The sequence below is a fragment of the Dipodomys spectabilis genome, unplaced genomic scaffold, assembly GCF_019054845.1.
Source record: "Dipodomys spectabilis isolate Male_0828 unplaced genomic scaffold, ASM1905484v1 ptg000197l, whole genome shotgun sequence".
Classification (NCBI taxonomy): domain Eukaryota; kingdom Metazoa; phylum Chordata; class Mammalia; order Rodentia; family Heteromyidae; genus Dipodomys; species Dipodomys spectabilis.
The window spans coordinates 11,288,723-11,303,868 of NW_024870874.1; the positions used below are offsets into that span (position 1 = coordinate 11,288,723).

Genomic DNA, 15,146 nt, shown 5'->3' on the forward strand with positions numbered 1-15,146 from the left:
CAAGAAAGAAAAACATTTGAATACTTATCTTGGGGTTCATTTCATCTAATCGACTTATCTGACCTTTAAGTGGGCTTCAGACTTAAAAAGAAACTTCTCTGAAAAGGAAAGAAGGAAGGCCAATAGACACATGAAGAAATGCTCAACCTCTCTAGCCATAAAAGAAATGCAAATCAAGACAACATTGAGATACCACCTCACCCCAGTTAGAATGGCTATAATCAAGAACTCTAACAACAACAGATGCCAGAGGGAATGTGGACAGAAGGGAACCCTACTGCATTGTTGGTAAGAGTGTAAACTTGTTCAACCACTATGGAAAGTAGTATGGAGGTTCCTCAAAAGACTCCACATAGAGCTCCCCTATGACCAGCAATCCCACTTTTGGGCATTTACCCAATGATCACAAACAAGACCATACTAAAGCTACCAGCACGACTGTGTTGATTGCAGCATCATTTACAATAGCTAAGATATGGAACCAACCCAGATGCCCCTCAGTAGATGAATAGATCAAGAAAATGTGGTATACATACACAATGGAATTCTATGCCTCCATTAGAAAGAATGACACTGCCCCATTTGATAGGAAATGGAAAGACTTGGGGGAAAAATATATTAAGTGAAGTAAGTCACGATCAAAGAAACATAGGTCCTATGGTTTCCCTTATTTGCAATAACTAGTATATGTCTGAGACAAGCAGAAAAGGTGAGACAAATCATTGTCCCCAGTTCTTTGTCTGTAAAACCTACAATAAAACCTCATGTTGGTTTCCTGAAGATACGCTGATGTTCTATCTTCCACTGACTCAAACCTAACAAATCCTTTTTCAGCTCTTCCTTGCTCTTTATTTGGAATATATGGGAGAGTAGCCAGAACTGATGTGTTGAATCCTAAAAGTTTGGGGTCTGGGTCTAAAACTCTACTTTCACTATTAGCTTGAGACAAGTTCTTCAGTACTTGAGCCATGGGGAAAATTTAAGATCCAAACCATAACATTATCTTCCCACACATCCAGTGAATATGTGGAATTAAATTATACTCATCAACCCTGGCTAGTTAGAATAGACAATACTATAAATTCAAACAAAAACAAATGTTGGTGGGGATGTGGGGGAAAAGGAACCCTATTGCACTATTAGTGGGAATGTAAACTAGTTGAACTTGGACAACAGCCTGGAAGTTCTTCAATAACCTAAACATAGATCTTCTCTATGACCCAGCCATACCACACTTGGGCATCTACCTAGAACATCACAAGCCTATATACTATAAAGATACTTGGACATCCATATTTATTGCTGTACTATTCACAATAACCACATTATGGAAACAGCCCAGTTGCTCTACAATAAGAGATGAGTGGATCAAAAAATATGGTACCTAAACAAAATGGAATTTTACACAACCATTAGAAAGAATATTATGTCAATTTCAGGAATATGGATGGACCTAGAACAAATCATGTTCAGTGAGGTAAGTCAAGCTCCAAGAGACAAAAGACACACATTTTCTCCCATATGTGAAAGTTAGATCTAAAATACACTGGGATATAATAAATTATACAGGATTCTAGACCCTTACACACAGAGAGACCAAAAGAAGGTATTTTTAGGGGAGAATCGCAATGCATATATGCATCTTTATATTTATATAAATATCTATATGCCCCATATATATATGTGTATATATATATATATATATATATATATATATATATATGAACTCCAAGATAAGTAAACAAGAGGTCTTTTTGTTGTTTTCGCTTTGCTATTTTTTCTGTATGAGTTATTCATGTGTCTATCTTTGGGAGTATGGGGAGGAGAAAGCACAGAGGAAAAGGGTGAAAAAGATCAATGGTGGAGCTTACTAGACACTGATGAAAGTGAACTATACTGTACCAAAGACACTGTACGAAAGAAAATGTGCTCATCACCTGATTGACCTGACGGCAATCCCTTATACTAACAATAAAATAAATAAAAACAAATCATGTGTTGACCAGTTTATATGTGGATTGCTTTGTTTCTGATTTTCTATCATTCTACTTTGGAACTTGTGCATTATCTAAAAGTCTATGTTTTTTTTCACAACTGTCTTTGCAGTTGTGATAGCAATGGCAGATAGAGGAAACAGAAGTGGGAAATATGCATTTATATGCATAAATCAGAGACCAGTAACACACTTGGAATATACCAAAATGTATTTCATGATAATTTACTGTACAAGCAGCAAATATCATTTCAATAGTGCCTTAAGATTCACAGTTATTTTCACTTACATTATTTCTGCTTATAACTGTATGATGCATTCTAGCTAAAAAAAAAAAAGAAGAAAGAAAAAGATGAACTGACTCTCTGATATAAATGAGATTCTTAAACTTGCTCGTGCATCAGACTCAGTGGAAAGACTCCTTGAAACTGATCACAGGGCCCCCAGAGTTTCTGGCTGCATGCTGGTCTACAGTGGGACCTAGCACCCCCAATGATGCTGATGTTGCTGTTCTCAGCACAGCCACTCTGAGAAGTTTTGGTGTAGGGACAGGAAGTAAATGCAGGCGATTTTGATGCAAAAAAAATGCTCTTTTTGAAATGCTTCTTATGTGCCTAAACTTCTAAAATAGACTAATGCTAGTTCATAAGGAAATGACAACAAAAATTATTTTTACTCCTTTCATACTTGGAGAGAAAGTTTACATAAAACTCCTCTGGGAAATAATTACTTTTCACTCCAGTCAGTACTTCCTAAATGGAAGCATCCATTCTAACACGTTGCTTTTCCATGCACTCAATTAAATGCACTCTCCACCCACCTTCACCTTCATAAACTTACATGTGTTTACCTTTCCTAATCATGTGGAGATGTGGCTTTTCCATCGTCTGCACCTGAGAGTTTTGTTCCATGGTACTCAACAGTGGATATCCTAATGCTTCCTCCTTTGTTTACAAAGCTAATACATTGCTCTGTTATATTCTAGCTCTCTCTGCTACCTAGCTCTCTCTCTGTTCTTTTCTAGCTCTCTCTGTTCTCTCTCTGCTCTCTCTCACTGCTCTATTCTTGCTCTCTCTGCTACCTAGCTCTCTCACTGCTTTTTTCTAGCTCTCTCTGCTCTTTTCTAGCTCTTTCCTCTCTTTCCCAGCTCTCTCTCATTCCCAGGCCTTTCCCAGCCACGTGGAGTGCCAATCTTGCCTGGTCCCAGCAGGTCTACTGAATAAACCTACCCCTTACCTGAAAAAAAAAAACAAAGCTAATACATCAAGTTAATTATACTTTAGCCTAGCTGCATGAGCTACAGGACCACAGGTCCTGCATGAGTATAGGTTTTCTATATGTTAGCAATCAAATTTAAGCAAGTTACTCGACTTCTCTGGATCTTGATGTCCTTCAAGAGTGGGGATACCTATCTTCTCACAGAGCTATTATTCTGACTGAGTTTCTACTTGTTAAGTACAGAATTGAATTAAGAGTACCCTGGCATGTTGTAACTAATATTACTACCACGTCCACCATCCCTATCACCTTTCTTACATTTGCCAGGTTGTTACGCTTGAAAGACAAAAACTCATATAGCATTACAAACTGAAATACTAACAAGTATAGATGGCCCCAAACAGCAATATAAAATTTCACATCATAATAAACTCCACCCTAGTATAGAATAACTGGGTGGCAAATCATAATTTGGCACCTACCATGTATCAATTGTTTTGCTAAATATTAATATTTATTTCATTTAATTACTACATGCCTATATTTTCAGCTATTTATTAATCACCTAAAAGTCCTACAATTTTTTTTCAAATTTGGCATTCTAAAAGTATGAATTCGTATACCTTAAACTTATTTTACATGCCATTTTCTATCTTGCCGTATGTATGATAGCATTATAATCTATTGGTGCAAATCAGGGCTCTTCTGGCCCATGTTCTGCCTATTATTTTAAGAAGCTTGAATTCAGCGCCTAGGAGCTGTCCCTGAGCTTCTTTGCTCAAAGCCAGCTCTCCACCACTTTTAGTCACAGCTCCACTTCCCATTTTGGTATAGTTATTTGGAGGTAATAGTTTCATGGATTGTCCTGCCCAGGGTTGGCTTTGAACTGTGATTCTCACCTCAGTCACCTGACTAGCTAAGATTAAAGGGGTGAACTATCAACACCTGGCTTATTCTACCTCTGTATGTCTATGGTATGCTAGAAATAAATGGAAATAAAAGCCAGGAGCATAGAGAAGTTTTGAGATCAATTTTACAGTGGTCATCAAAAAATGAAGTAGAAAGCCAGGCACTGGTGGTTCACACTTGTAATCCTAGCTACTCAGGAGGCTGAGGATTGTGGTTCAAAGCCAGCCCAGGTAGAAAAATCTCCATGAGACTCTTATCTCCATTTAACCATCAAAAATTGGAAGTGGTGCTATGACTCAAAGTGGAGCCGAGGAGCTCAGGGACAGTGCCCAGGCCCTGGTTTAAGCCCCCAAAGCAACCAGCAACAACAACAACAAAAAAGTAGAAAATTCACATCGGCAAATGATCAATGATCAATGAATGATCAATGTATTCTGTTCATCTACAGTATCTTCACATTTTCACCTCCATTGCTTATTCCAACTGTCTCTTGAATTTCATCTAACTTTTCAAGTTCCTTAATCAAAATTGTCTAGGACATGCAAAACTTCTTCAGCAGTATTGTGTACATGGTTCCTTTCATGAGAATGATCTTCTTCCCAGCCCAGTGGTAGCTCCATTTCCAATGTTCTTTATGTGTTCTTTATTTTGCCAACTGAAATCCATCTCTCCAGATTGACAGGACCTTTATCAATTCCTCTCCATGAAATTCAACCCTTTCTTATATTTGATTTCTACAGAAGTAATTTCAGTAAGTGCATCCATACCAAAAAAAAGCAGTGTAAAATCATCAGATATGATTACCATAAAGGCTTTTGATAGAGCCTTTTGCAGTGGTTTTCTCAAACTTTTGTGCCCTGGAATTCCCTGGACAACTCTACGGAGACTAACTCTCCGGTGCAGCCCAGGTATTGAGATTTTAAAACTATTCTTCAGGTGATATTAATGTGTAGCCAAGAAGTACTGCTATCTGGCAAATATGAAAGGAAGCTTTAAAATATTATATAGTATTTTTAAATAGAAAATAAGGTTAAAATCAGATAGTAAGCAGCTAGTACAACTTGAGCAATACATGCTGCAGTGGAACAGAAACAAAGAAATGACAGTAGACATGACTTTAGTGTAGATAAATGATACTAAAGACAAAGCTAGACGGGAAAATTAAATGCTGTTTTATTGAGTAAAGCAGAAACGACTTACATTTGTTTCTATATTGAAACTAGAAAAGAAGGATGGGTAAAAGATGGAGAAAAAAACTGCCTGGAATAAGAGCCAAGAATGAGTCTGAAATATGATGAAGTGATACCAACTAAACCCAGTAGGGAACTCTGACAAAGATACTCTAAGTTGGCAAGTTTCCAGAGCTGATAAAACTGCATGCTTGTGGAATTGAGCATAAAGGTTACAGATTGACCCATTGCAACAATGAGATGTACAAGACACTATGTCGAAAAATGAACTTTACAATTTAGGGGGATAGGTGGACATGTAGTTGAGGAGGGAGGGAGGGAAGGAATGGTAGGGGGAAAACAAAGGAGGAGGCAACAATGCTGGATAAGAAATGTACTCATTACCTTGCTCATGTAACTGTAACCCCTCTGTACAATATTTTCACAATAAAAAACTTATTTAAAAAAAAGGTTACAAGGGTGGAGTATAGTTCAAATTCAAATGGCCCTGTCACCAACAATGATGCTTATGACAGCACCTGAAACTATCAAGAGACATAGCATCATGGAGCTGTGCTGAAGACACCACCACACTGAGGACAGAGGTGCCATCAGCTGGGGTATGCCTGTGACAAACGGGAGGTTTGGGTGCTCAGACTATGGGGAAATAATCCAATTTCTGGAGCTGTTTCCTTTAAAGTTTAAGTATAGCCCCACTCAGCCCATAATACAAAAGCTATCTTTGCTTGTTTGCTTGCTTTGTTTTTTTTTTTGTTTTTAGAATGACAGGTGTAATTTAAGATATTCCTGCAGTGTTAAATGTTATAACCTATAGTCCTAATATTTTATTACTAAGAACTAAAGATTGAAAGAACTGAGGACAAAAAAACAATACAAAGACAAAGAAAGTCATATTACACACACACACACACACACACACACACACACACACACACACACCATCTCTCTCTCTCTTTGTATTTATAAGGTGCTTATGTAAACCATGGAATGGGAGGATACAACTGTCATTAAAGCAATGCCTTCACAGGATCAGCATGTAAAGACTTCCCCTTAGCTTGATATCACCTCAAACTCTGTTCTTCTCCCCTCCTAGTTTTCTGCCATTGTTTCAAAACCCACGATGTATGAAGAAGGAGACACCATTTAAAATATACACTAAGTTTGAATCCCATTTGATGTCAGTTTAACTTGTAGAGGAGATGGGGGAAAACCAGTTGTTTAAGGATACAGGTGGACCTGTTGCAACAATGAGAAGTACAAGTTGTCATGTCCAAAACGAGCTTTACAACGTCGGTGTGGGGGGGGGGGAAGGGGGGGTAAGGGGGGGAAGGAGAAGGATTGGGATTGGGGGGGAGGGGGGAGGCTGGTAAGGGAGGTGAAGGGTAAACAAAGGAGGAGGCTGCAATGCTTGGTAAGAAATGTACGCATTATCCTGCCCATGTAATTGTAACCCCTCTGTACAGTATGTTCACAAATAAAATAAAATTAAATGTAAAAAAAAAAAAAAGAAAAGTCAGATTCCCTGGGTCCATAAATCCTTTGAAAGGCTCATATTCTTTCAAGTACAACATTTCATTACAGTTACGACAATGTTATAGTAAGAGTTCTGTCATTGCACATCTTACCGTAGTACACATGGACAAGAGTAAATGGTTTCATCTATCACATCACCCAATAACAAGTAAAATATGCTGGACTGTGTTTCACTTCAGTGCACACTAAACTTAATATATCCCAGAAATGGTATCAAAAACTAGCTTTTTTTTTTTTTTAAAAGTAAGAAGCATCAAACTTAACCAGGTATTGGGAGCTTATTTTTAAATTCTATCCACTTGGGACACTGAGCAAGGAAGGACTGTAGCTCAAGAGCAGTCCACACTAAAAAGTTATTGAGACTCCTTCCAACCACCAGCTGTTTGCAGTGACACATACTGCTATTTCAAGCTATTTGGGTGGCTGAGGTTGAGAGAACTGTGGTTTTAGGGCAGTCTAAGCAGAAAAGTCCATGAGAGTCCATCTCCATGGAGGGAAGCAACATGTAGTTGTCTGCTTGTGAATCTCAGCAATGACGAGAAGTCTAAAATAGGTAGAAAAACCTGGACAAAACCCTATTTCAAAAATAACCAGCAGAGGAGCTGGGAAGGTGGCTCAATGGCACAGTGCTTGCCTTGCATGCATGAGGCCCTGGGTTCGATTCCTCAGCACCACATAAACAGAAAAAGTCAGAAATGGTACTTGGCTCAAGTGGTAGAGTGCTAGTCTTGAACTGAAGAGCTGAAGGACAACACCCAGGCCCAGAGTTCAGGCCCCACAACCGACAAAAAATAACAGCAAAAAGGGCTGGGAACATGGCTGAAGTGCTAGAGCACCAGTCTAGCAAGCACAAGGCTTTCAATTCAAACCCCAGTAACTGATGGAGTATCAAGTCCCTGCTGGTATGAGGAAAGGGAATCAAACTTATTATCAGACATATAAAAAGAAGAAGTATAAGTGGAAACCTATTTTGATGCTGGTTTTACATACATACACACACAAGCTACATTACAGTGTAATGTCATTATGGCAAAATATATTTGCATAACTAAGTCTAACCCAAACTGACATAACTCACAGATTTGGTTAAAAAAAATCAAGAACAGTAAGTAATAACCTAACATTTGACATGGCAGTGCTATTTCTAGTTCCTGGTTATTAAAGCCAGAGTAAAAGTAGTTTATTGATCTGTTTACAACATTCTAAAGACAAGGCCTAGAACTGCTGTTTTGTGCTGACACGGACAAAACTGCTATGTTTGCAAGTGCACTTGGTTCCTCTGCCTGGTACATTTGAGGCACTCAGAAGTGACAGCTCCCAAATTCACTGACTTGATCCTCCTTCCCACCGTCAGTGCATCTTCCCACCACCCTGGAAAGTACATTCACTGAAGGTTCTCAAGACAAGACAAGCACACTGTGTTAAATAACCACATTCATAAAAGATCTCTTTTGAACAAACAAATACCTGCAAATTTCCTTGCACATGGGGATAAGTTGAGCCTGAACTTGAAATTGATGAACAAATGACAACAGTGATGGACCAAAAAAAAAGGGGGGGTAAGAAAGAAGAAACCAAGAAGGGTGCAGAGGAATGGTAAGAAGATATAACAGAATTCTAATTCTGAAGAACAAATTCCTTAAGTGCTAAGTCTTATCAAGGAATAAGCACCCCCATATGAATTTGCTATGAGCTAACAATGCGAAACTCTTGGTTCAGGGACTGTGAACCCTAGTCTCTTTACTACTTAGACACATTCATTTCTAGATATCAATGCTTTTCTCCTGCAGTGCTGAGGCTCAAACCCAGGGTAATATACGCATTGTAGGCAAGTGCTCTACCATCTAGTTCCATCTCCAGCCCAACACATTCAATTACAGAGCTCTAATAAATCTCTTGACCAGCCAGTAGACACCAGGGGACTGACTCTCTTCAGTGGCAGACACATTCACAGTGGACAGTGCGAGAATGAACCCTAATCCTGCCTGAAAGCTGATTCTCCAAGAGGAGGAGCTTTTATGACCTTCAGTATCTCTCTCTCTTCAGTGTGGCTTTTTGGAATAGGTGTATAGTCCCAGAGTAAACTCCAAACAATACCCCAAACTCTATTCCTGCTAAAGATTCCAGCAGTCCAATGCTGTGTAGTTCTTTCAAAGAAAGAATGGCTCTTATGATCAATACTCATACTTCTTGTGTATAAGAAAGTCTATACACACCAAGCAAGACATTTTCCCATCTGTCATCTGCCCTGGTTTTGCTATTTCCTGATTCTTTGTATAGAGAAGACTGCCCTGTTTCCTTTACATAGATTTCCTGCCATTGTAAACCACTACTAACTGTCCTTCTGCCTATCTCCAAATTCCAATACTACTAGCTCATGAAACTGCTCTTTGCAAAGTCTCCTCTAGGACTTCCCAGCAATTCCAACCCTGGTGTTGGTTTGACAGAGTTCAAAGTTCCTCATAAAGACTCTGCATGGAATCTGCCCAGATGCCCCTTTGTGGACATATGGATCAAGAAACTGTGGTATTTGTGCACAATAAAATTCTATTCATCCATCAGAAACAATCATATTACACTATTCATAAGAAAATGTAAAGACTTTGAAAAATTGTATTAAGCAAAGTAAGTCTGACTCAGAGAAACATAGATTGCTTGGTCTGCCTCATTTGTGGCACCTAGAATGCACCTATAAATCTATAAATAAAGACACTGGATGAGACAGGATAAATTATACAGATCTTTAGGCAGTCACAGTGAGACGGAAGAGGATATTCTTAGGAGAAAAACACATAGCTACAATACCGATGCACATCTGCTCATATAAAATAATATTTATCAAAATGAACTTCCAGAAATGGAAACAAGGAGTTTTTCCTTTGTTGCTGCTTTATTTCCCTTTGGTCTCCCTTGTTTCATTATCTGTCTCTGGAGGGTAACAGGGAGCACAGAAGTGGTGGGAGGTATGGTGAACAAATCCAGCAGCGGTGCTCACTGGACACTAGGTTGAAAATGCACTATACAACTTGTAGGTGGGGACAGGAGGGAAAAATTGGGAGGAGGAGGAGGAAAGGGATGACACTGTTCAAAAAGAAATACCCTCTATCTGATTTATGTAACTGTAACCCCTTTCTACATCACTTTAATAACAATAAAAATGCATGAAAAATAGTATGCATGGCTAAACTGCCATTTAAGTTATGCTAAACTATAATAATTTGAATAATTTGAATGCTGGATTCAAATTCTATTTTAATATTTTGTCACTGTGATTGAGGATAAAAATTTCCATTAATTCATTTCCATTAATTTTCCATTATATTGTAGAATTGGAAGAAACTTGCCTATTTTGTCAGGTTAAAAGAACATCAATGGTGAAAAATATTTTTCCTCATTTATTCTGATATGCATTCATCATTCAAAAACATGAGTGTTGGGCTGGGAATATGGCTTAGTGGTAGAGTGTTTGCCCAGCATGCATGAAGTCCTGGGTTTGATTCCTCAGTACCACATAAACAGAAAAAGCCAGAAGTGGTGCTGTGGCTCAAGTGGTAGAGTACTAGTTTTGAGTAAAAAGAAGCTCAGGGACAGTGCCCTGAGTTCAAGCCCCAGGACTGGCAACAACAAAACAAAACAAAACAAGGCAAGCAAGTAAGCAGACAAACAAAACACCATGAGTGCCAGGTAGACCTTGGGAATACTGTGAAGAAAATTAACATTATCCCAAGATTTCTTAGTTATCATTTCTAAATAGTATTACTTACTTGCAAAATAACTTGGTCTATCTCAAATGTTTTCATTATGGGAAAAAAAGGAATTGGGATGAGGTCAAACTCATGGAAAATAAGCATACCACCACAGATCATTGAATGCATATATTATAATCACATAAGAATTATCACAGGTAATAGTGAGTGCTGAAATGTTTGCTGTTACTTAAGGAGTGCTAGTACTTTGTTTTTACTTTGCTCTCAATAAGGCAGATGAAGAACAAACAAAACCCATTAATTACTTGACTACTACTGAAGAGTAATAAAATTCTGTACGACAGAATTTTCATGCCAAGCAAAAAAAACCTGCAACAAGTGGAAAAAATATACTGAAATAATATAAAAAATACTCTTGTTAGCACATAAAAGGTAATTTATGTTTTTCCATCTTAATTGATGGTTTGTGTATTAGAAGTCATAGGAACTTACACAAACAATTTGCTTACCAAAATGAGGCCCAGTATAAACACAAAAAAATAGAGCAAAAAAGTCTTTCCTTATTTTTAACAGGAAAGGAACACAGAAAGGAACATATGTGCACACAAAAGAATAACACACTTGAATAATAAGTCAAAAACTAAAATATCCCATTAGCCTTTTTTTTCTTTGAAGATTGGTAAAGTAAAAAGTTATCAAAATAGAAAAGGACACACAAAAACACACTTCAACTACTTGTCTGTTTTGGACCTGATTTGACAGACAGGTTTAATCTACTTTCTCCAAGGTCACGATGTCAAGGTGAGGGATGAACGGTTCCCACCACTGTGTCAGGCTGGCTGTCATTATTTGGAGAAGTAGGGTGCTCATCCACTTGGGTCACTTTATCTGACCTTAGGGGAGGAAGTTCGTTATTGGCTTCCTCTTCCCTAGGTGATACTGCTTCCAGCAATTCATTCGCCATTAGAACTTGCAGAGATTCAGCTCCATTTTCAATATCCCCTGGAATCCCCAAAGCTTTAAGAATATCACATTTGCACATGGGGCATGTGCCATGGGCTAGGATCCAAGGGTCAATACAATTCTTGTGGAAGAAATGTTTACAAGTCAGAATTCGAATTGTATCATTAGGCTTATAGGGTTCAAAGCAGACTACACAGTTATCCCCGTTAGGATTTAATTCTTCATCCCCTTCTTTCAACACTCGAAGTTGAAGCTGGCTAAAAGCTCTCTTAAGATTGGTGGTTAATCGTTGCCACCTCCTGTTCTGCATCCTTGCTATCCAAACCCTTCGAACGTGGTAAGAGATGAAATACGTTAAAACAGCAGTCGTGGCAATCATAAAGGAGATAAAATAGTGATTCAACCAGATGATGTGTTTTCTCCCTACCTCCACTGTGACTGTCACACGAACTCCTTCTTGAATTAAATGTAAAATTTCCATGCCTTTTAAGTTACCAATCATAACCACCACAGTGTCTTCAAATGTCTTATGAAACATGGGGAAAATCTGATTGCCAGTTCCCGGAAAGTTATAGATGATCACTCCACTGGCTCCTTTCTCGGTTGCCACCTTAATTTTCTGGGTGAAGGTACAACTTCCCCGTTCAATAAGTGCAAGCCACGTCTCTGCATTCTTTGATCTCCTGAAGCTGGTTCGGGGATTACATGCATTTTGAATTTTTCCCTCAGGTGGCAGTAGAACACCTGTCACTCTCTTCAAAGAGGAGCTTTTCCCAAAGACTCCAGTCTCCCCCAATTCTGACAGTATGCGGTTCCCAACATGAAATGATATGTTCATGTAAGCAGTCCAAATTGCACCTGCTCTACAACAGTTCTGACTGAAAAGCCAAAGAACACTAAATTTCATAAGCCAGATAGTTGCAGTGTCGTTGCTTTCCCAAGTACCAATCTTACGGAGATTCATCTCTCTGCCTAGTGACTTAAGAACCAACCCCCGAAACTGGTGTGGCTTCCACATCTGTTGGCAATCAATTTAGAAGTAGGGGGGGAAGAAAATCTTCTGGGCCAAAACAAGATCCATGGTCTTCCAGCATGCTTTTGTAAGAAATTCTTAAAGATGTCTTGAGTTTCAGATGTTTTATTAGAGAGAAAGGAACAATTTTAGATTGAAAAAAAAAAAATTCCTAACCTCACTACTGTAGCATTAGATTCTACTTACTGTTACATGATGTGATTATGACCTAAAAGACCAACCGACCAATTAGGTCAGGGCTCAGAGCATGCTGTCAGTTAATTGGCTCCAATGTTTCCAGTGGGAGGAGTGGTTTCTGTGTTAGGATGGATTCAAACACTGAGCTACCTGCAACGGCTACAGGTAGCTAATACTAAACCAAAAACTAAACATAAAATTTATTTAACATGCTCTTTGGAAACTTACAATATATAAAACATTACTGTATAATTGTCATTTTTTTCCTTCAGTGAATAAAGTACTTTTGAACTTGGCCCCTCACTCCTGTTCCTCTTTTCCTCTCTATTTCTTCTTCTTTGCTTTCTCCTTCTTTGCTACATCTTTGTTAAGCTTAAAAAAATAAAATAAAAGGTAAATAGTTACAAACTAGCACCATGAACAAATGAGAAAGGTGGAGCTCAGTAACCTAGTTTTACATCACAATGTGTCATTGTTGACTTCTTTATATACCATTGTATTGTAACTGATTTAATTCAAACTTTCTCCTGTTGAGGGGATTTATCTTGTTTGGATTTTTTTAAAGTAGAGTACCCTGCTACATCGACTTCTATCTCACTTTCTTTTACTTACAATGACAGTACACACAGATGGCTGGAATGAAGACAAAAGGCCCAAAGACTAATTACTTAAGAGATGTGAATTTCTCTGAAGACCCCGTCATCGGTTACTAACCATAGTCTGAAGGAAGAGGAGAGAAGATAGATGGAGAAACAAAATAGATCAGTTCTAGCTCAGCAAAATTCCCTTTTTTTAAAATACTGCTATTCATTTTTCTTAAACCCTGTAAGGTCAACAGTTAAAGTAAACCACTGACAGCAGCAATGGGAAAGGTCAGTAACAGACAAATTTAATAGAATTATTAACCAGAAAACCTCTCTTGTGGAAGACTTCTCACATACACTACCAGTTCTGCCTACACTCTCAGGTTATAGGCACACAATGACTTTACAGCTAAAGAATGACATAAAAACATGGGCAGCCATAGCTGCTGTCACATACTTTCTTGTGGATGTATCAAGTGGTTCTCTTTCAGGAACTGAGAAACTAAAGACAAAGCTTTTATCTTGAATACAAATATCTCTGGCTTTAATGTATAGGATGCTAACATTTTAGTTGGGCCACACCAACTAAGCCCATGATTATGATATGTGAATCTGCAGTTGGTAAAAAGGCAGAAAAGAGCAGTGTTCTATGGGCCCAACAAAAAGCAGCATAAAGACAGTATTGCCAGGTGTTGGTGGCTCATGTCTATAATCCTAGTTATTCAGGAAGCTGAGATCTTCATGATTTGAAGCCAGACCTACCAAGAAAGTTTGTGAGACTCATCTTCATGAGCCCCTGTCCTCTCCCTCCCCACAAAAAGAGTGGAAATGGACGTGTAACTCAAGTGTTAGAGTGCCAGTCTTGAGCAACAAGGGACAGTGCCGATAGAAAACGTTGAGCTAACGATGATTGATCTTCTCTAAGGCCATTGCACTGGCTTCATTACCACACAACCTGCCTCCACACCCTAAACATGTACAGTAATCAGTAAAAGTGATTCTACATAGCATCCTCAAAGAGATTTTCATGGAAACACCAAAACACTAGACTTTTGGCCCCTCTGTAATACGGTTTTTTGTTTTGTTTTGTTTTTATTAGAAAGGAGAAAGAGCCAAAATGAAGCAAAAGGTAAGAATATGGGAAGACAGTGGACAACATTTCAGCTTCACTATTATCAAAACCCCAATCAGAGACATTCACTATGGCTGAGAGAAGAAAAAATGACAACCACTAGGGGTGCTTCTAGATAGGCATCTGTTATCATAGCTGATTTATTATGCTAGTATTTAAAGGGATCTGGCAAACAAAGTGAATTTTTACAATATTTTCTTAAATGAATCCTATAAACTTTAAAACTTTTACTTACATAACCAAAAGTATTATCACCTAATTATTTGGAATTCATTACCCACCCAGTTAGTAGCTGTGGAAACCAGATTTCCTGGTTATTAATAAAATTAATTAACTATGGCAAATTAAATGAGGATCTAATGCTATAATTACATTTATTCAACAGACATAAATGATTGGAAACCAAAAATTAAACAAAATACAAAAACAGCATATTTTTAGGAAATTTAGAAACATTTTACTCCCCATTGTGTCAATGTTATAATCCGGGTAATTTGTAGATAAAGATCAGTAATATGTTAGCTTATACTCATGAGCTTATCTGCATTGACAAAAATGTATAACAACTAGACCCAATCCAAAAGACAACAGTTCGAGTGTTGAGCACAACATGGAGTTTTATTTTTAAAACACGAACCTCACCCTCTTTAATATTTGAGTAGAGAAGTTGAAGTGGAAATTTTCTTTAAGTTGCAACAAGAGAATTC

At 38.1% G+C, this 15,146-nt stretch overlaps 2 protein-coding genes across 4 annotated transcripts in view; both read right to left on the reverse strand.

Annotated features, from left to right (window-relative positions):
- Cadps2 (calcium dependent secretion activator 2) overlaps window positions 1-15,146 on the reverse strand; it is a 454,722-nt gene that overhangs the window by 290,355 nt on the left and 149,221 nt on the right. The window lies entirely within an intron of this gene.
- Rnf133 (ring finger protein 133) lies at window positions 11,347-12,477 on the reverse strand. Its single transcript, XM_042695978.1, has one exon. The coding sequence runs from the start codon at window positions 12,475-12,477 to the stop codon at window positions 11,347-11,349; it is 1,131 nt and encodes a 376-aa protein (XP_042551912.1).